Source organism: Xenopus tropicalis, chromosome 4 (assembly GCF_000004195.4).
Source record: "Xenopus tropicalis strain Nigerian chromosome 4, UCB_Xtro_10.0, whole genome shotgun sequence".
Lineage (NCBI taxonomy): Eukaryota > Metazoa > Chordata > Amphibia > Anura > Pipidae > Xenopus > Xenopus tropicalis.
The window spans coordinates 91,141,211-91,166,959 of record NC_030680.2 but is presented as its reverse complement, the minus strand read 5'-3'; the positions used below and the strand labels follow the sequence as shown (position 1 = coordinate 91,166,959).

The window sequence follows — 25,749 nt, the reverse complement described above, 5'->3', positions numbered from 1 at the left end:
CAACGCACCAGCCGGGGCAGAGAGGGTTTGTTAGTTGGGCACCTCCCACTTTGCAGAGGAGCTTGATAGGTTGATCCAAAAAACACGTTTCGCGTTGCAAGATTCGGTGCTTAGTTCTGTTTGGGAGGTAAGCGTAGGTACGAAGGCTGGAAGATTATGAGTTCACAACGCCGTAGTCACAAAGCATTTGGCTGGAGTTTTGTAGTTGATTGATGTTAGACCGAGAACGAGGAGCCGCTATAAAGTTGGCCATACTGCCCGGAGCTGGAGAAATGTGGTTTCTAAAGAGCACTTTGTAATTAGTGGGTGCTCCAGGGTCTGCTTCCTGTTGCCTTTGCTCAATCTCTTATTTACATTTATAAAAGCTGTGGTGTATGTACCTAAATTACAATTGTGTGCATAAATATATATTCCCAATTAAGTAGAAGTAGTGTGGGACTGGGAACCCAGGGGCCCACCACAAAACCCTAGGCCTGCTTTCCAAACTATTTTTCCTCCTTTCTTTATCCAACCACTTTATTCTCCTAGTCTCTTTTATTTACTGTACATACTAGCATCTATTCTTCCATCTATTTTCTTCTTCCCATTCAGAAATAGGGAATGACTGAGTAGAAGCCTATGGAAATGTGTAACCTGAGAACATTTTTGTTAGGCAACTTTGAACTCAAGCAATTTGATAAAGAAATTAAATATCTAGTGAAGAAATGGTGCTGCTTTGTGTCATCATATGTTAGATGAACCTGGAAAGCAAGAAAGTACATGCAGTACATGTAGTTGACAAACCTCTAGGGATGAAACTATATAAATAAGAAATGTCAAGTTGGTGGTTCGCTAGCTGGTTTTGAACTAACCCTTTGCCTGTTAGCAATGTAGGTGCTATGTCATCGGCATGCAAAATAACAGCCTGCTAACAATGTAGCACTTACATTTCCATGTTAAGGCCTATGACACATCGTGCTATGCCGGAAAATACTTTGCCTTAGACAATACTGAGCAGATATCGTTTAGGCAGGTATAAATATCCCTTTGGGATAAGGAGTTTATCAGTGTACTGATGTGGTCCTTGTCCCAACAACCTGGGCCACATCTAATATCACACACAAGCAAATCTTTCTGTATATTGCCAGCTTAGGACATTTGTTCAATTGCTCATTTCACAATGGTATTTAAGGTAATGGTGAGAATCAATGGATATTTTAGATATTTAGAAGATTATACTTAGGCCCATGCATGGGTGCATGGGTGTTTTTTTGTTTTTGTGCCTCTAAAAATGCATGCTGAACTATCCTGGTACAGAAGAACAGGAACAGCACCTCTTGTCTTTGTAGATTAAAATGCCTTTATTGCAACATTTTTTTGGAGTTGCAATAAAGGCATTTTAATCTACAAAGACAAGAGGTGCTGTTCCTGTTCTTCTGTACCAGGATATGCCGATGGAAAGTGGCCATTGGGGAACCTGCACTACTTCTAACTAATCACAAGGCTTGGTGCTGACTACTACTCTCCGCATGCTGAACTATCAAAATCCATATACTGGGTGAGTTTTTGTCATTTCAACATAAGTTTATCTTTCACTATATTAAGATTACTCATTAGGCACAACCAAAAGCATCACCCTTTAAAGCTGGCCATACACGTGGCGATCTCACGATGTTTCGTACGACCGTCGGTCGCACGAAACATCGTCAGATCCGCCACACACCATTCAGGGCTGAATCGGCAGGTAAGGAGGTAGAAACAATAGGATTTCTACCTCCTTCTGCCGATTCAGCTCTGAAGGGAGAATTTTGGTCAGGCGCCTTCTATGGCGCCCGATCAAAATTTTCTAACTTGGCCGATCAGCGAGCCGACCGATTTCAGCAGCTTCCTGCGATATCGGTCGGCTCGCTGACATGCCATACACGCACCGATTATCGTACGAAACGAGGTTTCGTACGATAATATCGGTGCGTGTATGGCCACCTTTAGAAATATGCAATGAAACACATCTAAAAGACACAAGTACAAAAATGCATAATATTATACATCATTAAGCAGATGCTTTTTGGTGTATTCAAACCTATATTTAAAATATATTCTAATTCTCAGGGCTAGGTGGAAAAGTCCATGGAGAAGTCCTTATTGAATTTTAAGCTTTTTATACATAAAAATAATACATTTTATCTGTGTGTGAAAGCAATGTGTAATGTAATTCTGAAAATAATTTGTTAATTTGACTTTATGTTGCAGAGACCATGTATTTGGCTTCCTGTTTGTTACTAAACATATTCTGTTTTCTTGTAGAATATTGGTGCTGTAAAGCAGGAGTTATGTCTTCTTTTAAGGAACGGAAAGCAACTACTATGCTTATGGCTTTTCTGAAAGAATGGGACAGTGGTACTAAAGCAACAAGAAGTCGAATGCTCAACAAATTCATTTCCTTATATCAGGGAAAGACTGGATCTCAGCTTGAGCAAGAATTCTCCCAGGGTGGCAGTCTGTTCTTTGCACGACTAACAACATGGCTTAGACTTTCGTATCCTTTTATGGCTACAAACTTTTATAGAAAGACCTATAGAAAAACTAATGAACATTAAGTTTTAATAAATATTTTATATGTATCAGTGGTGCAAAAAACATCAAATTCAGTCAAAACTTCACACTAGAAATGGAGACTACTTATTCTTTTATAGAAAGACCTATGTCCATATAAGATGCCATGAAAGTATGAAATGTTGTACTTTCTATTAGTTTCTTCCTACTAAAAACACCATTCCAGTTTTAGCCATAAAAAAATTCTCATTCTTTAATGTTTCAGGTCTTGTTGAACATATAACAGAATGGAATATTACTGAGAAATGTTAACAGTTTTAGCACTGCAACATCTAAGGGCTGTCATTAGGTCTTTCATTAAAAAGAATAGAGGAATGTAGGAGTGCACTAGTATCTAAACACGATAGAGTAACTTTGTGATCTACATCAGTGATCCCTAACCAGTGGCTCATGAGCAACTTGTTGCTCACTAAGCCCTTGGATGTTGCTCCCAGTAACCTCAAAGCAGGTGATTATTTTTGAATTCCTGGCTTGGAGGCAAGGTTTGGTTGCATAAAAACCAGATTGGCTGCCAAACAGAGCCTCTTATAGGCTGCCAGTCCACATAGGGGCTATCAAATAACCAATCATAGCCCTCTACCATGGCCCTTATTTGGCACCCCCAGTGCTTTTTTAATGCTGGTGCTCCACAACTCCATTTACATTTAAATGTGGCTCACAGATAAAAAGGGGTTGGGGACCACTGATCTACTTTTTATATAAAAGAGTGATGCACATTCCCTAGTCCCCTGTTTTGCTAGTGATTTAGTATATGTTCAAGTGCATATACTTTCAAAAACAGGGGGTTTTAATAACAAATTTATGATCATATGACAATCCAATTGGTAAACCACATATGGTGCTCTTAACAATTTACCTCTGGTCGTATTTTTCATAGGCTGGCACCTCCCTGCATGGTTGCAATTCTTGGGAAAAGTAACTGGGACTAATGCCCAGGACATGCATTGCCACCTATGCAAAATAGGACCAGAAGTAAATAGTTAGGTTAATAGTTCTGATCATAACTATGTAACTAAAAAAACCCGTTTTGGAAAGTATATGCAATTGCACAGATACTAAATTACTAGTGAAACTGGACCAGGGAAAGTGCCATGATCAATCCCCTCTCCTTTGTATTTTTGTAACGAATTTGGCCCAATCAGTGGCACTTCTATTGTAGTTATATATTTTACTTTCCACAATTCCCATTTTTTCTGTATTTTTCTACATTTTATATGAACATTATGTGCTTGTGTGTATAGTACACACATTAAAAACCTGGTGATGTTACTATGTTTGGGCTATCCTGTTAAGCAAATACAAAGACAGCCTTAACAAAAACCTAATTACTAAAAGTAAAAAATGATGACTGTGTGGTACCCACAACATTGGGTATTTGATTCAGGCTGTTTCAAAGTGTTGGAAATTTATTCACCATGATATGTCAACTTTTTAAGATTTCCAGAAAACTTTGTAGGCCAACTGGTGTTTTATTAAAATGTAGCGTAATGGCAGGTAGGGCTGTGCAATTGTAAATAGTCCAGAAACATGGTGCCAGCACTTGTCAGGCAAAAGTTGCCTGGAAAAGAGTGTGGAACAGACCTATTCACCATTACCTAATGATCGCAAGCCAGCAATAAAGAAAGTTGCCCTTGTATGGTTTTTGGCAAAATGCAGGTGAAGACAAAACGCCTAATAAAATAAAACAATAAAACAATAAAACGAAACACTATGCAGGTATGGGATCCGTTATTCGGAGACCTGTTATCCAGAAAGCTTTGAATTACGAAAAGCCGTCAGATTTTTAAAATTGATTTCCCTTTTCTCTGTAATAATAAAACAGTACCTTGTATAATTAATCCTTATTGGATGCATTTGTGGCACATACACAAACAAATTACAGGCTAAGTAAGCCTTTCATTTAAAATCCCCAAACAAGACTCTAAACAGCCCCAAAATAACATCCCTTTATCCCTGCATTCAGTCTTTATCCTTTCTAAATTACAATTTCTAAATTACTAGTGTGCAGTTCCACCCTTTTTCTTTGCTGAGCTCTCCTTCTCTCTCTGACTGTGAAGATGGTCAAAGAGATGTCCACTTTGCATGCTTGCTCCAATGGAAATCACTCAGGCTTGTGTGGTAGGTACCGATTTTCCCCTTTTACCAGTGTCACAGTCAAAGAGAGAAGGAGAACTCAGTACAGAAAAAGGGATGGAGCTTGATGTTATATTAGGAAGTCCATAGGAATCCTATAACTTGTTGTTCAGATATATGTTTGGAACATATTTGAGTGAGATTCTCCTGTCAATTGGGATATTTCTGTCTATTTCAAACAGGTAAAGTGTAACAATTTTTACCTTAAATTTGTGGTGTCTATGGCTGTTCAGCATATTTGTTATCCCTTAGTGCCCTTTTTTGCACTTTGTATCTTGACTCTATGAGAGTTTTATTCTGCATGCAAATCCACAACTTTTGGCATTCACCAAAATGAGCTTGGTAGTGCTTTATTGTACACCTTGAGGAAGTTTTGCTACCAGGGTGCCCTCTGCAAGTTTTGCCTACATGCTAACCAGTAGGCATGCACCAAATCCACTTGTTTCTGATTCTCTCCTTTGTGATAGATTTGGCTGAATACTGCAAATTAGGCAGCGGAAGGGTTAAAGAGAAGAGTGCGGTTAAAAATTTTCAACTTCCATGTTTATGTGACAAAAAGTTATGTGATTTTAAGGTTTCGGTTTAAGTCAGGAATGTGGATTCGGTTGAATTCCCAACCAGATCCTGGATTTGGTGCATACTAAGCAGACTTGCACTCAGTGAATTACATGAACCCCCACTAATGGCAGCAAACGGCAAATGAAGTTTGCATGCAGATTACCATCAAGGACGCTAATTAATATGCTTCAAGCTGTAGAGCTCAGCCATCATCAAGATACAGGTGCTCTGGGAATGACCACTATAGGGTGCAATTTTGTGCTCTTTTATGCTCTTGTGCTTGCTCCCAGCTTAATAAAGAATGAGCCCTAAAATTTACAAGGTAAATATGCAATAGTTCATAAGACCTGCTTTTCAGATTTCTATGTATTATATGTTCAGTGATGTATAAATTACAGATAAATTAAAAATATAATAAAATAGAATTATTTAAGGGCAATATCACTACCCCCCTCTCAGCAATCTGTCTTTCTTCATGCACTGTTTATTTTGAAACCTAAGGCAAACCCCACATGGGCTGATTCTCGGCCTGTGGAAAAGCGTAGGGCCTGATTCTTGGCCTGTGCACTAGCCTTAAGCACTTAATACATTGTCTAATAGAAAACTCACACCATTGTATTTTGATTTTCAAGATCTGACCTAATCAAGATACGGACTAGAGGTTTTCCCGATAAGGGGTCTTTTCATAATTTAAGGGCGAAGACACGAGGCGATTAGTAACAGCAACTTTTTAAAAAGTCTTAATTGCCTGTGCAGATTCGCTGCACTGATTAGTCGCTGGGACATTTTAAAAAGTCACGGCTACTAATTGCCACATGTGTCTTCACCCTAAAGGAGATAACATGGCATAATTGAAAAAATTCACATTTATGAAACACAAAATATTAGCTGTGCTATTCCAATTTATAAGGTGTTTATTGTTAAAGTAGTTGCAAGGTTTTTCATGACATACTTAGATGAAATATTTGTATGTAATGATATTCTTTCCTTTCCTTCATTATCCACTAGTAACCGCTATAATGTTGAATTTGTTGAGGATGGGGGCATTCTGACACTACTAGAAATTCTTGGATTAAACAATTTGGGGGACCAACATAAGGCTGAAGCTTTAAAACTTCTCCAAATATTGGCCAAAACAGGCTCACAATACAAAGAGCTGGTGTGTGAGAGCTATGGTAAGAAATGTGATCCTTGTATTCTTTCAGTAAATATATTGTGGAAGTAAGTGACACAGGTGTAGTATATCTAGAATACCCGCAATAAAACAATACAGGGTTTCTGTTGTATCAGAAACTCACAGGGCTTCTAGGAAATGGTTTAAAGTTTTGCAAATTTCTATTTAGTGTGTATGCCAGTATGCATATCAGAGTGTTTAGTATGTATGCCTGTGTTTAGAATGTATGCATGTCAGAGAAGTAAAGATAGGAAAAGGAATCAGAAAATCTAAAAATAAAACAAAAACATACTTTTATATGTTTGTGAAGATTCTCATTCATCCAGGTCATTGTATATCTGTAGTAATATGTCAAATCAACTGGATTAGCTGTGTTTTTCTTGAAAAACACAGCAAATCCAGTTGATTTGACTTACTACTACAGATATACTTTTATAATTAGCCTGAGTTTCACAAGTCAAATTCTACAGAGCTTGCTAAAAATAAACTTAATAAGTTAAACCCAACATTAACATTTTATAGACCCTCTTGTTACAATTTAGATTAAACAAGCTCTGCTGTGTCTGGACTCCTTATACCTCCTTATACCATCCTAATCTCTAGAAGAGGAACCATCCTAGCAGAGGTTTAATTAGCATTCCCTTGCTAGGAAGTAGGCTTTATATTGAGACATGGTCGCCAAATGTTAGGCTCCCCCCAGTGGGAAGATAACAGAAGGAAGAGGATCTCTCTAACGCAGCTACCCCGGGCTGGTGATTTTTTCTCTTAACAGGAGCACCAGCCTGGGGTATAAGGGAACAGACTTTTTGACTTTGGAATCCCTTTAAAAAGTCTAGCAACCTCTGGACTTGTTCATCATATCTATCTATCTATCTATCATATCATATCTGATTACTGATGGAATACTAAACACCTGTAAAGCATACACTGATGCCAGAGGTTTGAAAACTAAGGGCTGTAGGTGTGGGGAGTGATGGCTATTGGGTAATTATAAGAAGGTTTGAAAATTGTAAAAGCATTAAATTACAAAGGACTTGGTTTGTGCAGGTGTACGGGCAGTTGCAGAATGTCTGGCCAAGTCAAAAGTAGAAGAAACTCAGGAACAGGCACAAGTTGTGTTGGAAATATTGGCACATGGAAATCCTAAATATCAGTATCAAGTGTATAAAGGATTGATTGCACTCTTACCCAGTGGGTCCCCAAATGCTCAGCGTCTGGCTTTACAGACTCTCAGGGTTATACAGGTAAGTGTTTATATATATTTTCTGGCAACATAAACATTATATAGAGGTTCACTACAACATACCTCCCAGTGGTATCAGTTTTAGCTGGACTTTTCCCTTGAATTGTTTTTTTTTTTTTTGTAACTTAAAATTTTTATTGGTTATATTAGGCATACAGAGATAGTAAGTTATAACATGTGTCAGACATTTGCTTATTACAATTGATTCCAAGAAGCCAAGTTTACTATCACAATAGCTTATAATCATGTTAATACTTGAGATTAGGTTAAAGTTAGCAGATGAATCCTGTGCTTAGATATATAGCATTGGTCTAACCAAATAGAAGTAAGTGCATAAATAACTTGGGAGTTGCGGAGAAACCTCAAAACCTTAGGCAAAGAACATGGATAAGCCCAGTGTCTTCCGGGGGGGGGGATAGGGTTTACCCTTGTATCTCAGGTTGATTGGAGTTGCTGGTTTGGGGTGGCATCTCCCTGCCCAAGTGAATTAGTTGTGCAATAGTCCCATCTAGACCATACCTTTTTCCAGTTCTCTTGGGTACCCCGAACGTTAGCAGTCATATATTCCATTTCCCTCATATCTTTTACCTTAATTAGTATATCTTTTAATTTGGGAGGGTATGGGTTTTTCCACTGTGATGTAATGGCTAATCTAGATGCTGTTAAAATATAATTTATAAGTCGTTGTTCTGCGTAAGTGAAACTGAAGATTGGTTTGCCAACTATTGCTGTCCACAGTGGTAAAATTTTAGGGCATGACCATAGAATATGGTGTAGGGTGCCCCTCTGGCCGCACCCTCTCCAGCAACATGGGGATGTACCCGGAAACATGCGGTTGAGTTTTACAGGGGTGTCATACCAAAAATACATAGATTTATATATGCTTTCCTTCTGCCTAACACATGTCACCTTTCTCCTAGCATTGTCCCAAATTTCCGACCAATCCTCTATTGGGAGAGTGATGGAGGTGATCTCCTCCCATTTCAGCATATATGAATGTTTAGGAAAAGGATCTTCTGGCAATGCGATCAGATTGCTATATATAGTAGATATTAGAGCTCTTTGGGGGAGCCCCTTTATACACAGCTTCTCAAAGGATGTAATGTATGGGGGGTTCTGATTCTTAGAGAGTGCTGTTTGGATAAAATGGGAGATCTGGATATATTCAAAGTGTCGTGTGGGGGGAATATGGAATTTATTCTGTATCTCTGCAAATGTCCATTGTTTATGCGTGAGGGTGTTTATGAAATCGTGTATTCTGAACAGCCCTTGAGCACCCCATTGTTGTTTAAATCGTTCTGACATACCAGGGGTGAAGGAGGGATTAGCCAGAAGGGAAGTGAGCCTAGAATGAGGATTTGCTAGGCGATATTTAGCTTTGCATTGTTTCCAGATTGCCAAGGTAAAGTTCATTGAGAACAGAACCTGTGGTTGCCCCCTTTCCCTTGTTTCCCATATAAGGGCATTGGGGTGTACTGGGAATACCCAAAGGGATTCGATTTGTGCCCATTTGCTTGTGGGTGTGTATGTTGTCCATCCTAATATTTGGCGTAGGTGGGCCGCTTCATAATAGGCAGCTATGCAAGGGACTGCCAGACCTCCTTGTGTTTTAGAGGCCATCATAACCGTTCTAGCTATTCTGTGGCGGCGCTTGCCCCATATGAATTTAAAGAAAGATGCTTGGAGATCCTTGAGGGTCGTTTTGGGAACTGCTACTGGGAGAGTCTCGAAAAAATATAAAATCTTAGGGAGGATTGTCATTTTGAGTGCTGTGATGCGTCCCAGCCAGGAGATTGTATAAGTGCTCCATTTATGGAGGGATGACTTGATCTGCTGGAGCAATGGGGAGAAATTAGTATGGTAAAGCTGACTGTATGTTCTGGTTAGCTGTATGCCTAAATACTTAAGTGAGTGGGTTCTCCATCTATAGTGAAACTTTGACATCAGAGCTTCTTTGGCTTGAGAGGGAATGTTAAGGGGCAGAGCTTCAGTTTTTATCCACATTTAGTTTATATCCCGAGTGTTTGCTATATTGTTTTAGGAGTACGTGTAGATTAGGAAGGGAGACTACAGGGTTAGTTAGCGTTAAGAGGACATCATCAGCAAAAAGTGAAATTACAAATTCCTGGTCTTTAACTTTGAGGCCAGTAATGTCTCTATGGTTTTGTTATGGCTGCTGCTAGGGGCTCAATACTCAGTACATAAAGAAGGGGTGACAGAGGGCACCCCTGTCTGGTACTGTTGCAGATGTGTATTTGGCCAAAGGAAGCCTCTGGTAGTTTTAGGGTGGCCGTGGGTTCAGAATATAAATTTTTATTGGCCCTGAGAAAGGGGCCCCCCATGCCCAGATGTTCTAAAAGTTTGAACATATAATCCCAGTCCAGGCGGTCAAACGCTTTTTCAGCATCTAAACTGAGTAGCAGGGTTGGAGTTTGTGTTTTGTTAGCTATATCTATTAAGTCAATTGCTCTGCGTGTGTTATCTCCGGCCTGCCTGCCATAGATAAAGCCCACCTGGTCTGGGTCTATGAGTTTGGGCATGAGGGGTCCCAGTCTATTTGCCAGGAGTTAAGTAAAAATTTTGAGATCTGAATTCAAAAGGGCAATTGGCCTGTAGCTACTGCATAGATTTGGGTCTTTGCCTTCTTTGTGCAAGAGAGTGATATATGAAGCTAACATGGTACGTGGTATTGGTTTATCTGCTAGGAATGAATTATGAGTTCTGTTAGGTGTGGGATAAAGAGTGTGGAGAATCTTCTTCCTCTGTTATTATTCCGTTTAGGGAATCTATATCTAACTGTGACAGTGTCGTGTGGATGTTCTCTGACAGAAATGCTTGCTTGGGATTTATCTCTGGGGGTTGCGTGGGTACTTGGGGGATTGGTAAATTGTAGAGCTCTGTGTAATAATTTTGAAAGGCTGTCGCTATTTCCTTTAGTGAAAACGTTCTTTCCCCATTGGCTTTGTTAACTGAAACTATAGCAGCATATGCTATTTGTTCTCTGAGTTTTTTGGCTAAAAGAGAATGAGGTTTGTCTCCCCTTTCGTAAAATTTCTGCCGCGTCCATTTTAGGGCTTTCTCAATATCTCCCGAAGCTAGCAGGTTAAGTTCCCTACGGACCCCAAGGATCTCGCTGCGTATCTTAAGGGATGGGTGGGTATGTGCTTTATGCTCTAGGAGTCTGAGTTGTCGCTCCAGAGCTACCTTAGTATTTGACTTCTCTTTTTTCTTTGCGGATGCTATGGCTATAAGTTTACCTCTCAACACCGCCTTATGGGCTTCCCACAGACTAGAGGGGTTTTCAACTGAGTGTATATTATTTATAAAATAATCTTGGATGGCCTGGGTGAGATCAGTGCATATATGGGGGTTGTTCAGGAGCGCTTCATTTAGCCGCCAGTGAGGGGATCTCCTGGCTGGAGTGGATAATTGGATATCCATAGTTACAGCATGGTGATCTGACCAGGAAATGGGGATCAGATCCGTGGTGGCTGTGTAGGTGAGGAGATCTCTTGAGACTAAAAAGAAATCCAATCTAGTATACAATTGATGGTAGGCTGAGTAAAAGGTATACGCTCTCTCATTGGGATGATGGATACGCCAGATATCCCTCAGATCTAGTCTGCGTATTAGCTGTCTAAATCTCTGGCATTGTATTTTATATTGTTGAAGTTGAGGCGGATGTGATCGGTCCCTGTTCTCAGAGAGTACCAAATTGTAATCTCCTCCTATGATTAATGGATTTTGATAGTCCCCTCTTGCTCTGGTTAAAGTACTCTTAATGAAGCGCAGTTGACCCTTGTTGGGGGAATAGAGGTTCATTAATCTAAGGGGTTTACCTTCTAAAATACCATCAAGGATTAAATACCGTCCTCTAGGATCCATTTGTACGTTCTTAACTTCAAATGGGCAATCCTTGTGTATTTGTAGTGGCTTGGTAAATAGACGGATATAATTTAGTTTTAAGGGTGTGATTCTCCGAGGTCTTAAAATATGACTCTTAGATCATCGCAATATCTGGGCGTATTTTATGTAGTTCCCTGATGAGCATATACCTTTTCATTATACTGTTGAGCCCGTTTACATTTAACGTTAGTATTTTAACCATATTGATAGAATATTAGATAACGCTTAAAGAAGCATATATATATATATATATATAGATAGATAACTGGATATATAACACTGTAAATAGCATCTTTGGCCTATATAAAATAACCCGTGTGTACCATATATAACCTGAGAACCTGGCAAAGCAAAGAAATTAAGTGTCCTCCCGCAGGTATTGAGGTATTAGGTAGGAGGTAGGAACCATGTATAAAGTTAAACGTAAACAGCATAGCGTTCTTATATATGAAACCAAGTATAAAAAACATTAAAAAAAAATTTTTTGTAAACCTTCAATAAAAAAGAAAAATGTAACCAGGAAAAGAAACTACACCTCTACCAGTTCGGAGGAGTGGTGAGGATTTCACAGGCACACCTTGCCTGAATTTGGGGAGCGTCCCTGGTGACTGTTGGAAAGGGTTGGTAAAAAAACCTCACGGGGTTCCTCCATCGAGGGGGGTATTGTGTAGAAGCCTTGAATGGCAAGGGGGGGCAATCAGGTAGCTTGCGATGGGGGGTCTGGTTTGGATGTCCCCGGTTTCACTTTTTCCCAGATCGGTGCCAGGTGATCAGGTGGTCGTCTCTTCCGATTTGAAGGGAGTAGCTTTGGATCCAGCGGGGCGAGGCCGAGGTCTTGAAGAAGCTTTGGGCCCCAGGAGGGGTCCTGGAGGATATATTGGCGGTTCCCCTTTGTTGCAATCAGTTTAAATGGAAAGCCCCACCTATAGGGGATGTTGTGTTCCCTCAATTTCTGGGTTACAGGCCGGAGTTCCCTTCGCTTGTTCAATGTGATTGGTGATATATCATTAAAGATTTGTACTTTATGGCCTTGATGGTCAACCTGTTGAGTGTTTCTGGTTTTGGAAATAATACTCTCCTTGCTTTCAAAATAATATTAGAGAAAAGAGATCGTAGGTAGGTTCTAATATCCTGTGGGGCTACCTCCTCAGGAACTCCCCTGATCCGTAGATTTTGCCGTCTAGATCTACTTTCCAGATCTTCTGCGTGCGATTTTAATAAGGCTACCTCTTCCCACAGGGACAAATTTTCCTGTTCAATCTGGTTATATCGGACAATCAGTTCGTCCATATTGGTTTCAAGCTGGTCTGTTCTTTCTCCCAAATTAGATATGTCTGCTTGTATATCTTTAAGGGCTATGCGTATTGTGTCTGTAATGGAGCCTGTCAGATTCTCATGTAAGTCAGACAATTGTCGGGAGAGTACCTGGACCGTAACTAGGTCTGCTGTGCTTGTAAATTGTGAAAATGTCTCACCGGATTGTTGCTGCGGGTGAGTATCTGCAGATTCAGTATGACCGGGAGAGCTAGAGGGCGAGGAGTCAGGTGGTGCATCTTGTTCTGACTCGTCGGCGCCATCTTGGGTGCGCTGTTGCTGGGCCTGAGTCTTGTGCAGGTAGGGGGACATTGTTCCCGACAGTTCTTTTGGGCGGCGTTTCCCCATCCTTATGGGTTCCCCTTGCCTTGAAGAGTGCCGGTGTTAAAAACGAGGCGTTAGAGAGGCTGTAGACGGGCCGCTTTCCCCACTCGGTGCGGAGCTCCGCTTTAGTGCGACTGCCTCATTCCGTGGCACGCATGCGCCCCTCTTTCCCTTGAATTGTTGAGGTGCAGTTGACCCATTAGGGCTCTGTCCTAAAGACCTAGGATGAGGGATGTGAAGCCATCAGGCTCCTTCCCTCCCAGCCTGCTACTTGAAGAAACCCCAGGACAAGCTTAGGCCAAAACCATGGGAAAAGGAATGCTTTCTAGCCATGAGGTAAAGGAGGGTCTGAAGACCCTTGCTGCTTTTGCACCTTTTGGCTAGGTAATTGAAGATAAAGGGGTTCTCGCTAGCTTTAGTGAGGAGTGCATGAAAAGCCTTTTGGCCAAAGTCTTGCTGACAGCTGACATAAAAGGAGCAGAGAAAAGGGGTTGGTCTAATTATTAGTTACTCAAATTATGTATTGCTATGCATACCACTATAAATTTATCTTGGAATTATGCTGCCCCTACTTTCTAAGTAGTTGTACTCTAAGCACTTGCCTCTTTTGCCTACTCCTATGTGCTGCTCTAGGTAGCATAACCTTTACATTTGGAAGAAACTTAAACTAACGCCTAGGCACTGTTTTGCTTTTAAGTTAATAGCTATGTTTTTTTTACCATTCAGCAAATTGTCAGCACCACTCACCCTAATATAGTTGATTCTCTTCTTGGAGTACTTCAGTCAATGCATCTTGAAGTTCAGTATGAAGGTATGTGTGATTAGACTTTTACTTGTTTGCACCTGACCAAACTTCACATGTTAGTATACAGTACATGCAGATGAACAAGTATTACTCTTTATTTTAAATGGTAAATATATATTCATTTTTTCCTTAAGGGTTTTCCTAATACAAATATTAAAACAACTGTGTGTGTTTATTTTCCATTTGCTTTATTTCTTTTTACATTAAAATAATTAAGCTGCATACCAGATCAAAAAAGTGATTAGTCCTGTGAAACCATATAGGGCAGAGGTCCCCAACCTTTCTTACTGGTGAGGCACAGTCAAATTTAAAAAGACTTGGATAGCAACAATTGCATCATAAAACTTCATGGAGGTGCCAAATAGTGTGCATAGAGGCTACTAGCTAATAGCCAATCTTAGCACCATCAGCTTACAGGAGGCTTTATTTGGTAGTAAATCTTGTCTTTGTTCAAACAAAACTTGCCCCCAAGTCAGCAATTCAAAAATAACTACCTGGTTTGGGGGCAATATCCAAGGGGTTGGTGAGCAACATGTTACTCACGAGCCACTGGTTGGGGATCACTGATATACAGTATACTCAGGGTACTGATTAGTTATTTAAATGAGAGATAAAAAAAAAGTTCAGTCAAACAGGCACATCTAAAAACTGCTTAGTTCATTTCTGGGCAAATATAGTTTGCACATAATTTGTATCTATGGTGAAGCCCCTAATAAAACTCTGGTTGGTTTTCTGAAACGTTTTAGGCAGCCTAATTAGCTACTGAGGAAATGTACCTAATTCTTCTTGCATGTATTTCCACATCCTTCCCATGCCAGTACAAACCTATGGGTAGTATTGACTCACTCACACAAAGAGGTGGGACCGGTAATTTAGAGTAATTTAGCCAATTAAAATGAAAAGGGATCTAAAAAAATGCCTGACTTCCACAGTTTTTTTTTTTTTTTGTCACTGGACAGGAACAGGATCTCCTGACATTTTTTCTGTACATCATCATAGAAGAAAGGCACAATTACCTTGCATTTTTACTTCTGTAGAGACACCCAGGCAGTGCATAAGAAATAGCCTGATGCTCCAATACACGTAATAATAAAATTGTTACTGTCTGGTAAGAAATGCAGTTCTGCTTATTGAGGCCACCTGCTCCTGTGGTATTGCAAGTTCAGGGAGAATTTCTTCTTACTTAAAGAAGTTTATTTGATGTATGTATTTACTGGTGGCCCACATGTATGGATATGAGGTTGTACAAAACAAAGCCTAAATGGCAATATAATTTTTATGAATCCAGTGCCTCTTTAAAATCCTCAGTGGATACATATACAAGTGAAGCCTTAAAGGACAATGAAAGGTAAATATAAATTAAAAGTAAGTCTAAAAGCATTCTTATTAAGTACTTACTGCATATCTAAATTCCCAGATCCCTGCTTGCTTCTCTGAGATATGGTGCTGGCAGCCTACAGCAGTGTGAAGACTACAGTGATATCACTGAAATCTCTCTATCCTTCCTGTAGGCTGCCAGCGGCAGCATTCCTATTCTCTGAGCATGTGTGTAACTTGATCCTGTCTGCTGTTCTGAGCTACACATGCCCACCAGCCAATCAGAAGCGGATCTGGCAGAGGGGAGGGGGGGGGGGAATGAAACACATGTGCAGTATGAAGCAAGTGGGAAAGGAAGGGAGAATACCTTTTTAGAGATGGCTGCCTGTTCTAGAAAATGTGAAGTGAGTGTGACTGAGTAAATATTTGATTAGGTGAGCCAAAAGTGTGGCGTTTTTACTAAACAATAGGAGGACTATTGGGCAGTATGCTTTTTAAATTTTGACTTGCATTCTCCTTTAAATCTGAGGGCAGTATGATTCCTCTTAAGGCATTAATTAGAAAATCTCAGTACTGATTATATGCCTTAACTGAAAGCTTTCATGCAACTTTCTGAATCTTGTTTTCTGCTAAGTTGTGTGTGCCCTTTGTTGCTGCTTTTTATATTTATGTTTTTTGTCTGAGATTTAATTTTATGTGCCTTCTAATGTATAGAACCATTGACTTCTATAGCAACTTGCAAACCTTTTAGATGGTGAAGTTTTACATTCAAGTTTTTTCTCCTTAATTAATTTGAGTTTTTAAATCTCGAATCTGAAAAAATTCAAACTTGAATGTTGATAAATCGCACCCCTAATTTTAGTATTCCATGTGTTTTCTTGAGGTCCTGTACAGTGACAGTGTTTCTCTTTCCAACAGTTTATTCTTGGGATTGGTTCTGGGATGTGTGTTTTTTGGCAGAAGAAGTATTTGTTACATTGAAGTATATGCCATCTTCATAGTTCAGTTTCTGAAAGGCCCTTAATCTGTGTTTTTTTTTTGTTTTGTGATTCCAGATTTATCTTTAACTTTATCTGGTTCTTTGATGCCATTTTTATTTTTTAGTTGCCTAAAATCAGATAGCTGCTGAAATTCCAAACTGGAGAGTTGCTGAACAAATAGTTAAATAATTCAAAAACCGCAAATAAAAAATGAAGACCAATTGCAAATTGTCTCAGAATAGCACTCTCTAGCCTACTAATAGTTAATTTAAAGGTGAAGTGTCCCTTTGAAGGTCTGGAAGATAAAATGCTGCTTCTTGCATTTGATGTTCAGTTTTGTTTTAGGATCCTAGCCCCACAGACAGGACCGCCATCAGGGGGGCACAGGGGGTATGATCGTCCCGGGCCCGGGCGTTTTTAGCTTTAAAGGGGGCCCGGCCGCGCTAGATTTTCCTTAGCTCGGGCCCCCTTTCATCAAGCCCGGACCCTGTCTGTGTCCTCCACTATGTGCCGCGGCTCTCTGCTACATCTTCGCTTTTATAAGGTTGCGCCCGTGCGTACTGACGTCACACGCACGGGGCGCAACCTTATAAAAGCACAGAAGTAGCTGGGAGCCGCGGCACACAGAGGAGGACATCACTGAGCTGGAGGCCGCTGGGGGGAGGGAAGGGGGGAAATGGAAGGTGCTTGGGGGCCCTGGGGGAAGCTGAAGGATACTTGGGGGGGGGGCCCTGGGGAAGCCATAGGTCCTTATTGTATATAGTGGGGTGTATATAACCCTGTGGGTATCCAGTTCCAATAAGCGCTGTCCTATTTTATATTTTATGTACTGTTTGATAGTAGTAATAACAATCAGTATATTACAGTGCTTTTTATATAAAGTAACTATTTACTTGGCTAATTGTCCCTGTCTTATACAGTGGAATTTGAGTAAGCCTGCAGGTATTGCTGTACACCTGTATTGTACTTAATTTTGATCTGTGAGAAACCTATGTTTTTTCCCCCTTTTTATATAAGGAATTAGAAATTTGATTTTAATTGATTGAGTAATTTATTGGTTATAATATGTTTTAATGTCTTTCCTATATATATAATGAATTAGGAACCTGATCCTGGGGGAAGCTGAAGGATGCTTGGGGGGGGGCCCTGGGGGAAGCTGAAGGATGCTTGGGGGGGCCCTGGGGGAAGCTGAAGGATGCTTGGGGGGGCCCTGGGGGAAGCTGAAGGATGCTGGGGGTGCCCTGGGGGAAGCAGGAGGATGCTGTGGGGGAGCTGTAGAATGCTGGGGTTGCCCTGGGGGAAGCTGAAGGATGCTTGGGGGGGCCCTGGGGGAAGCAGGAGGATGCTTGGGGGGGGAGCCAGAGGATGCTGGGGGTGCCCTGGGGAAGCAGGAGGATGCTTGGGGGGAGCAGGAGGATGCTTGGAGGGGCCTGGGGGGAAGCAGGAGGATGCTTGGGTGGCCTGGGAAACAACAGGAAGACGCTGGTGGGAAGCCGGAGGACGCTGGGGGGGAGCCGAAGGATGCAGAAGGAAGCAGCAGAGAGCAGGCCATAGTATGAGTAATTTGGGGGGAGAGCCACCAATGTTTTAGGGGGCCCTGGGATGGCTAGCAATGATTTAGGGGGTACCTGCCCTGGCACCAATGTAAAACGTAACCCCTGGCCACCAATGTTTTAGGGGGGCCCTGGCTACCAATGTCTGTATGTCCTTTGTATTGAAGGGAGGGGTCACTGGGGGAGGGGCCATTGGGGGTGTGGGAGGAGGGGGGGCCCAGAAAATTTTGTTGTGAGGGGCCCCGTGATTTCTGATGGCGGCCCTGCCCACAGATAAGAAACCAGTAAGTTAAATGCTTTGTTGCCATGCCTTGTAAGCACAAAAATGACATGCCACGGAAATGCAATTGTTAATGCCTATGTGTAAAGCCCCTAAAGCAGTGCATAAACATGTTAGCACCAATGAATAAAGGATACTATTAGTTGTCTGATTGTTAGGGTGAGTCATGTTGTCCGGGTTTGAACTCTATATTTTTGTGTTATAAAGTGATCATTAGTAGATGCAAAATACTGTGTTGAGTTAGTGTAAGGTTGATAGTGTTTAATTTGTCAATGGCTGGCTTTTGTTCTGTGTCGCATTCTGTGCTGATTATTTTCACTTTTACAAACTAAATTTATTTCACATACTTATTAGCACCATTTTTAGGTTTTTACCAAAGATATATTATAAAAATAAGGATATATTTATACAAGGTGCAATTTTTAGAAGATGTGCAAAAATGATTGCATTTCAATAAATATGCAAAAATCTAAACTGTAATATTAAAGTAAAAGGTGATACTTTATATTTAATATACATCTAATTGCATTTATGCCATTATTTAAAAAAAAAAAAAAAAAAAAAAAAAAAGAAGTTTAAGATGTTTTTGAAGAAATAGAAAGTATTCCATGTGATTCCATGGATTCCATTCCATATGACTGTGTTGATTTTAGCATAATCCTGGCATATACAAATTCTTTCAGTTACGAGTTTTATTGCTTGCCTTCTCCATTTGGGGTATAAACCATGAATAAAGTGGCATATTGTAAAAAAAAAAAATGAAAAAAAGCCAGGATAAGAGCAGTAGAGCAATATGTTAGTTGTTACCACCTTAAATTTAATATATCTGAAAACTTTGTGCTGTTGTTGAGTTATGAAGTCAGGGTTATAATTAAATTAATTATGAGTTAACACTTTTTTATTGTCAATTTAAAGGATAAATTGCTGTTATAAGCCTAGCAGTTAAGTAGGTTTTGCTAAGACAAAAGGTCGAGCATGTTGGATGTGTTAATTTCAACCACAATTACTATAGAGGAAACAGACCTTGCAACTGTAGGAGACACTGATATCATACAGTAAATAGATCCTGATATAAACAGTTCATATTACTCTATAAAAAATAGTTCATTTAAATAGGCCAAACTCCACTGTTTCCTAATAAACTGGCTGTTAAAGATCAAATTAATGAATGGAACTAAGTTTAAACCCAAACCTGCCCCTGTCACACTGCTCTGCCTTGTCATTGCTTGATCTTACAATACATGATACTCCTATAGTTTCTAAGACTTAGTTCACTTAAAATTCGTAAGAAACGTCAGTTTGTAGTGGGCAGTGCTAACCTAAACCATTCTTAATATATGAATGCAATACAAGTACTTGTAAAAGTATAATCAGCTAATTTACTTACTGAAAGACATCAGGAGGGGGAGGGACATGCAGGCAGGCAGACAAACAAACCAATCCTAATTCAGATTAATTTGCATACCCATGATGCATTAAGAATGACTTTGTATAATTATGTAAGTAAATACTGGCTTGTACAATTTTTCTGCTTTTGATCTATAACTCACAGGGAACTTTTTCAAGTATTAAAATACTTCTGTTAAAGTAACTGTTGTAGAAGGTTGAAACAAAGGATACATTTATTCTCACTAATAAAGTTCAGGCTTGCTTAACAGGCAGCCTTTGACTTGGTGGGGTAGACAGTATACTCTGGTTTCTCTTCAAATCGAATAAATCTTTCGCCTTTTACTAAAGATTTCCGTGGAGAGGAACGACCATGAGTTTCATTGAATTTTTTGAGGCTTGGTTCACGCCAGGCTATTGATACAGTTGAAAAGACAGCCAAAAAGGGAGGGTGCCAGTATCCAGCGCAAAAGGCACAGCTTTTTGAGGAGCGAGCGTGCTTGTCTGCGTGCAAGGGGGTAGTAATGCAGGGCCGAAGCACTTTGCTTGCTGACTGGCTCGAGGAGGAGGGAGGCTGGGCAGGCAGACGGCTCTAGAAGCCGGCTCGTGCGAGTCTCGCCTCCAGATCGTTAGCTCATTTGCATACCCATGGTGCATTAAGAAGGCACGGGTGCGCGGCGGTACGTGCTGTGTTCGGCTCGTAGCGTTTCCACCGCTTTCAAACTCTGTCTCGGAGGGAGCTTGGTCAGTGATTGACGTGCTCCTGTCAAAGGCGCTCTGTTTTGGGAGTTGAAGGCAGTGGACCTGTTTGCTCTCAGCGGGTGTGCGCGCACCTGCTTCCCAGGCAGCCTTTGACCTGGTGGGGTGGATGGCATACTCTGGTTTCTCTTCAAATCGAATAAATCTTTCGCCTTTTACTAAAGATTTCCGTGGAGAGGAACGACCATGAGTTTCATTGAATTTTTTGAGGCTTGGTTCACGCCAGGCTATTGATACAGTTGAAAAGACAGCCAAAAAGGGAGGGTGCCAGTATCCAGCGCAAAAGGCACAGCTTTTTGAGGAGCGAGCGTGCTTGTCTGCGTGCAAGGGGGTAGTAATGCAGGGCCGAAGCACTTTGCTTGCTGACTGGCTCGAGGAGGAGGGAGGCTGGGCAGGCAGACGGCTCTAGAAGCCGGCTCGTGCGAGTCTCGCCTCCAGATCGTTAGCTCATTTGCATACCCATGGTGCATTAAGAAGGCACGGGTGCGCGGCGGTACGTGCTGTGTTCGGCTCGTAGCGTTTCCACCGCTTTCAAACTCTGTCTCGGAGGGAGCTTGGTCAGTGATTGACGTGCTCCTGTCAAAGGCGCTCTGTTTTGGGAGTTGAAGGCAGTGGACCTGTTTGCTCTCAGCGGGTGTGCGCGCACCTGCTTCCCAGGCAGCCTTTGACCTGGTGGGGTGGATGGCATACTCTGGTTTCTCTTCAAATCGAATAAATCTTTCGCCTTTTACTAAAGATTTCCGTGGAGAGGAACGACCATGAGTTTCATTGAATTTTTTGAGGCTTGGTTCAAGCCAGGCTATTGATACAGTTGAAAAGACAGCCAAAAAGGGAGGGTGCCAGTATCCAGCGCAAAAGGCACAGCTTTTTGAGGAGCGAGCGTGCTTGTCTGCGTGCAAGGGGTAGTAATGCAGGGCCGAAGCACTTTGCTTGCTGACTGGCTCGAGGAGGAGGGAGGCTGGGCAGGCAGACGGCTCTAGAAGCCGGCTCGTGCGAGTCTCGCCTCCAGATCGTTAGCTCATTTGCATACCCATGGTGCATTAAGAAGGCACGGGTGCGCGGCGGTACGTGCTGTGTTCGGCTCGTAGCGTTTCCGCCGCTTTCAAACTCTGTCTCGGAGGGAGCTTGGTCAGTTATTGACGTGCTCCTGTCAAAGGCGCTCTGTTTTGGGAGTTGAAGGCAGTGGACCTGTTTGCTCTCAGCGGGTGTGCGCGCACCTGCTTCCCAGGCAGCCTTTGACCTGGTGGGGTGGATGGCATACTCTGGTTACTCTTCAAATCGAATAAATCTTTCGCCTTTTACTAAAGATTTCCGTGGAGAGGAACGACCATGAGTTTCATTGAGTTATAACTCTCAGCCAAAGCGATGGAGACCGGTTCTGTGAGGAATACGCTCTGTTTTCAGGTGAAGCCTGGATGTGTGACTAGAGTCGAGCTGGGATCGTTTGTGAAACAGATACTAATGAAAGAGCTTGAGATTCAGGTAAAAGACATCTTCTGCCTGCAGGATTATGCATCACCTAGATCATATGATGTGACTTTCTATAGTGAATCTCTGTGTGTGGATATTTTTGAAAGATTTAAGGCAAAGAGAAACATGGCTCCTTTGGAGATTTTTGATGTACTCCCGCTATCTTTCATGGAAGAAAAACCTCTTATTTTGCACATGTTTAACCCGTTTACTGATTTGGGTCTGATTCTGGCCTTTTTGAAAAAGTACTGCAGTAAAATTAAAGGAGGTATAAGGCAAACAAATTGCTTTAAAATATTTAATGGAAACCTGAAATTTTGGGTGAAGCTCAGGCCTGACCCGGATGGCATTGGAGGGGTTAAGCACCCTCCAGCAAATTTTTCTATTGCTGGAAACAGGGGTTTTTTGTATTACCCTGGCCAACCCAAGTACTGTAGGCAATGTTTCACTTATGGCCATATCCGTGATGACTGCCCTAAGGGTAAGTGCTGCCGCAATTGTGGTAATGTGGGCCATGAAGCTGGTGCTTGCATGCAACCAAGGCTGTGTGATATATGCGGAAGCCAGGAGCATCCAGCTAGAAACTGCCCAAGAGTTTCAGCAGCTAGGGTGTCCTATGCAGAGATTGTGAAAAGGGCTGAACCACCTAAGGCTGAAGTGGTGAGAGAAACTGGAGGTGGGCTGTCTCTGTCTGACAATTCTGAAAATGTTGTTGCTGAAACTGAATTATTAACTGTGATTGAGCCAACAGCTGAGGAGGCTACACTGGAGAGTGTGGGGGAAGTGCCTAGAGTGGAAGAAGGTGCGGCCCCTGATGAGAGCCAAACTGCAGGTGTATTGGAGGAACTCTTGATTGGTAGTGCTGTGAGTCCACTTTCTGATGGAAATATCGCTGAAGAAATCGTCTGGGACACGGCTGGGGATGAGGAAGTGGTGGAGGAGTCAATGGACGTGCAAAGTGGTAACAAAAATCTTGCTGTGCATGAAGTGTGTAGTCCGGCTAAAAGAGCTAAACCATCTCCTCACTGTACTGCTGGGGATTTGGGGGAGGGGGTTGCCTCAGGTTCCGGCTCGGAGACTCCTGTAATTTTCAGGGAAGCTGTACAATCACCTGACCAAAGCTACTTGGAAAGTGAGAGTGTGGAGAATCTGCAGAATGTTTGTTTCTTCAGCTGTAGTTCTAAAGAATCATAATATGCTTGCATGATGTAACAACTGCACATTTGTATGTCTCTAAAGATAGTCTCCCTAAATGTAAGGGGGTTTTCATCAGTGGTGAAGAGGGCTGCTGTGCTGGATCATTTGCATAATCTGGGTGGGGATGTTTTCTGCCTCCAGGAATGCTCTTTCAGTTCTGTCCCAAAAAAGAGTGAGTGGAACTATGGTGACAGTATTTGGTCTAAATCAGAGAGTAACAGATGTGCAGCGGTGGGGGTTTTGATTAATAATGTGAATATAACAGTCAATCAGTATATGGTGGTTGTTCCTGGGAGGGTGTTAATGGTGGATATGGAGTTATATGGGGAAAAGTTCAGAATATTTAATTTGTATGCACCTGCGGTAAGAAGTGAGAAAATTGAGTTTTTTGAAAATCTTCAGTTTTTTTTGCCTAATAAAGGGCCAGTTATTTTGACAGGTGATTTAAATTGTATCCGAAATAGCAAGGATAGGAGAGGGGTTGGGATATGTAAATTAGATGCGGCGGGGAAGCTGTTAAACAAAATATTGTGTGATTTTAGGCTAAAAGATGCACATGATGTTGCTCAACCTAAAGAAACAATGTTTACTTTCTTTTCAGACAAAGGAAATGTTATGTCTAGAATTGATTTCTGTATTTTTTCTGAGCATTTCAGTTTGGGTAGGATGAGTACTCAGGCCATTCCTTTTTCTGATCATGTAATTCTTTGTTGTGAAGTTATATTGAACAATAAATTTTCGTTTGGGCGGGGTTTATGGAAATTAAATTCTAAGCTATTGGAGGATAATGCGTGCAGGGAACAATTTGAGTGCTTATATAGGAAGTGGTGTATGGAGAAAGGGGATTTTGTTAATATACTGGAGTGGTGGGATTGGGCAAAAGGTAAAATAGCCAAGTTTTTTAAACAGGAAGGATATAAGAAAGGCAGATTGAGGAGGAATCTGTATGACGGATTATGTAATAGGCTGCAAATGCTGTATAAACTTAGAAATGCTGCTGTTGATGTAGAAGAGGAAATGATTAAGGTTAGAAAGGAAGTTCAAAAGACAATTAATGAAAGGGGCAAAAGTATCATTTATAGAACCAAAATTAAGCATCTTGATAATGATGAGAAATGCTCACGTTTCTTTTTCAAAAAAATCTGTAATAAAAGAGGTGTCGTTGACAAAATTCGAAATAAGGAGGGTGTTGAGGTTTATGGGGGGGAAATGTATAAATGTATCAGAGAGTTTTATGCGGATTTGTTTTGTGGGAGCAAAGAGGAAATGGATATGGGTTTCTTGAATATAATTGATAACTGTTTGGACAAGGGGGACATAGACTTTTTGGCCAAAGATGTGGATGTTGGTGAAATTTTTGAGACGGTGAAGTCGATGGCCTTAAATAAAACTCCGGGTAGTGACGGGCTAATCAGTGAATTTTATGTGAAATACTGGGATATAATTAAGGAGGAGTTTTTGGAAGTATGTAAATATATTATGCAGAATGGAGTGTTGTCTAGATCTATGAAGGAAGGGGTTATTGTTTTAATCTTCAAAAAGGGGGATCGGCAGGATATTAGAAACTGGCGACCGATTACATTATTAAACTCGGATTATAAGATTCTGGCAAAGATAGTGGCAAACAGGTTACGGCTGGTTGTGGAGAAGTTGATTGGTGAATCTCAAGCGTGTGCGGTGCCTGGACGGATAATTACGGAGAATTTAATTTTGTTACGTGATATTATTTCTTATGTTCAGGAGAGAAATTGTTCCATGTTTGTGGCTTCAATAGATCTAGAGAAAGCATATGATAAGGTCTCACATAAGTTTTTGTTTGCTATTTTAAGTAGAATGGGGATCCCAGAGAGGTTGCTAAAAGTGATTAAGGGGTTCTATTCTGATATTGTGAGCAGGTTGTTAGTTAATGGTTTTTTGGGTGAGAACTTTAAGGTATTGTCCGGAGTGAGGCAGGGGTGCCCCCTGTCCCCCATTGCCTTTATTTGTATAATGGAACCTTTATTGAGATTAGTGCAGAAAGATAAGGTTATTAGGGGATTTGATGTACCGGGTAGTGGAGGGAGGAAGGTTAAATCATTATGTTACATGGATGACATTGTTATTTTGTGTGACTCATATGTGGCGATACATAGGATGAAGTTATTGCTAAATGTATTTTGTTGTGTATCAAATATGAGGATTAATTGGAGTAAGTGTAAACTTTGTGTTTTTGGCAAAGATGTGGAACTGGAGGAGGATGTGATAGAGGTTGCAAGGGATGGGATTGAAGTGCTAGGGATCTTTTTTGATAAGAAATTGAGTGGGGGGGTGGTGTGGAATGCTGTGGGTGAGAAAATTGCAAGGAAGTTGCGTTTTTGGTGCCTGAGAGACTTATCTTTGGTTGGGAAAGTGATTGTGGTGAAAGCTGTCTTGTTGTCTACCATTATTTATGCAAGTAATGTGTTCCCTCCTGAGACCAAGTGTGTGCAAAAAATTAATAGGCTGATTTTTGTTTTCTTGTGGGGGTCCCGTATGGAGAAGTTGAGGAGAGAAATTGTTTATAAGCAGCAGAAAAATGGTGGGCTGGATTTACCAAATATTGGTGTGTTTGTGCAGCTGCAATATTGGGGCTGTATTGTGAGAATATTAAGTAAGGATAGCTGCTGTGCTTGTATGATTCAGTATATGGGTGGGTGGCTGTTTAGGCGGTGGGGATGGCAGGCTAGAGAGTTAAATAGACCTGTTCATTTTGTAGTTCCTAAGTTCTATTTATGTCTGC

At 41.1% G+C, this 25,749-nt stretch overlaps 1 protein-coding gene and 4 non-coding genes across 5 annotated transcripts in view; all 5 read left to right on the top strand.

The window, feature by feature from the left end:
• The first annotated feature begins 30 nt into the window (after window positions 1-30).
• armh1 (armadillo like helical domain containing 1) overlaps window positions 31-25,749 on the top strand; it is a 98,964-nt gene continuing 73,245 nt past the window's right edge. The window contains exons 1-6 of the mRNA XM_018093580.2: window positions 31-127; window positions 2,284-2,515; window positions 4,839-4,907; window positions 6,292-6,458; window positions 7,505-7,701; window positions 13,971-14,055. Coding sequence (XP_017949069.2) covers window positions 2,310-2,515; window positions 4,839-4,907; window positions 6,292-6,458; window positions 7,505-7,701; window positions 13,971-14,055 — 724 coding nt within the window. The 5' untranslated portion in view covers window positions 31-127; window positions 2,284-2,309. The remainder of the gene's footprint in view (window positions 128-2,283; window positions 2,516-4,838; window positions 4,908-6,291; window positions 6,459-7,504; window positions 7,702-13,970; window positions 14,056-25,749) is intronic.
• On the top strand, window positions 19,867-19,981 carry LOC116410610. Its single transcript, XR_004222525.1, has one exon. It is a non-coding gene; the product is annotated as a U5 spliceosomal RNA (small nuclear RNA).
• Window positions 20,439-20,553, top strand: LOC116410609. Its single transcript, XR_004222524.1, has one exon. It is a non-coding gene; the product is annotated as a U5 spliceosomal RNA (small nuclear RNA).
• Window positions 21,011-21,125, top strand: LOC116410686. The gene has a single exon (XR_004222589.1). It is a non-coding gene; the product is annotated as a U5 spliceosomal RNA (small nuclear RNA).
• LOC116410617 lies at window positions 21,582-21,694 on the top strand. The gene has a single exon (XR_004222532.1). It is a non-coding gene; the product is annotated as a U5 spliceosomal RNA (small nuclear RNA).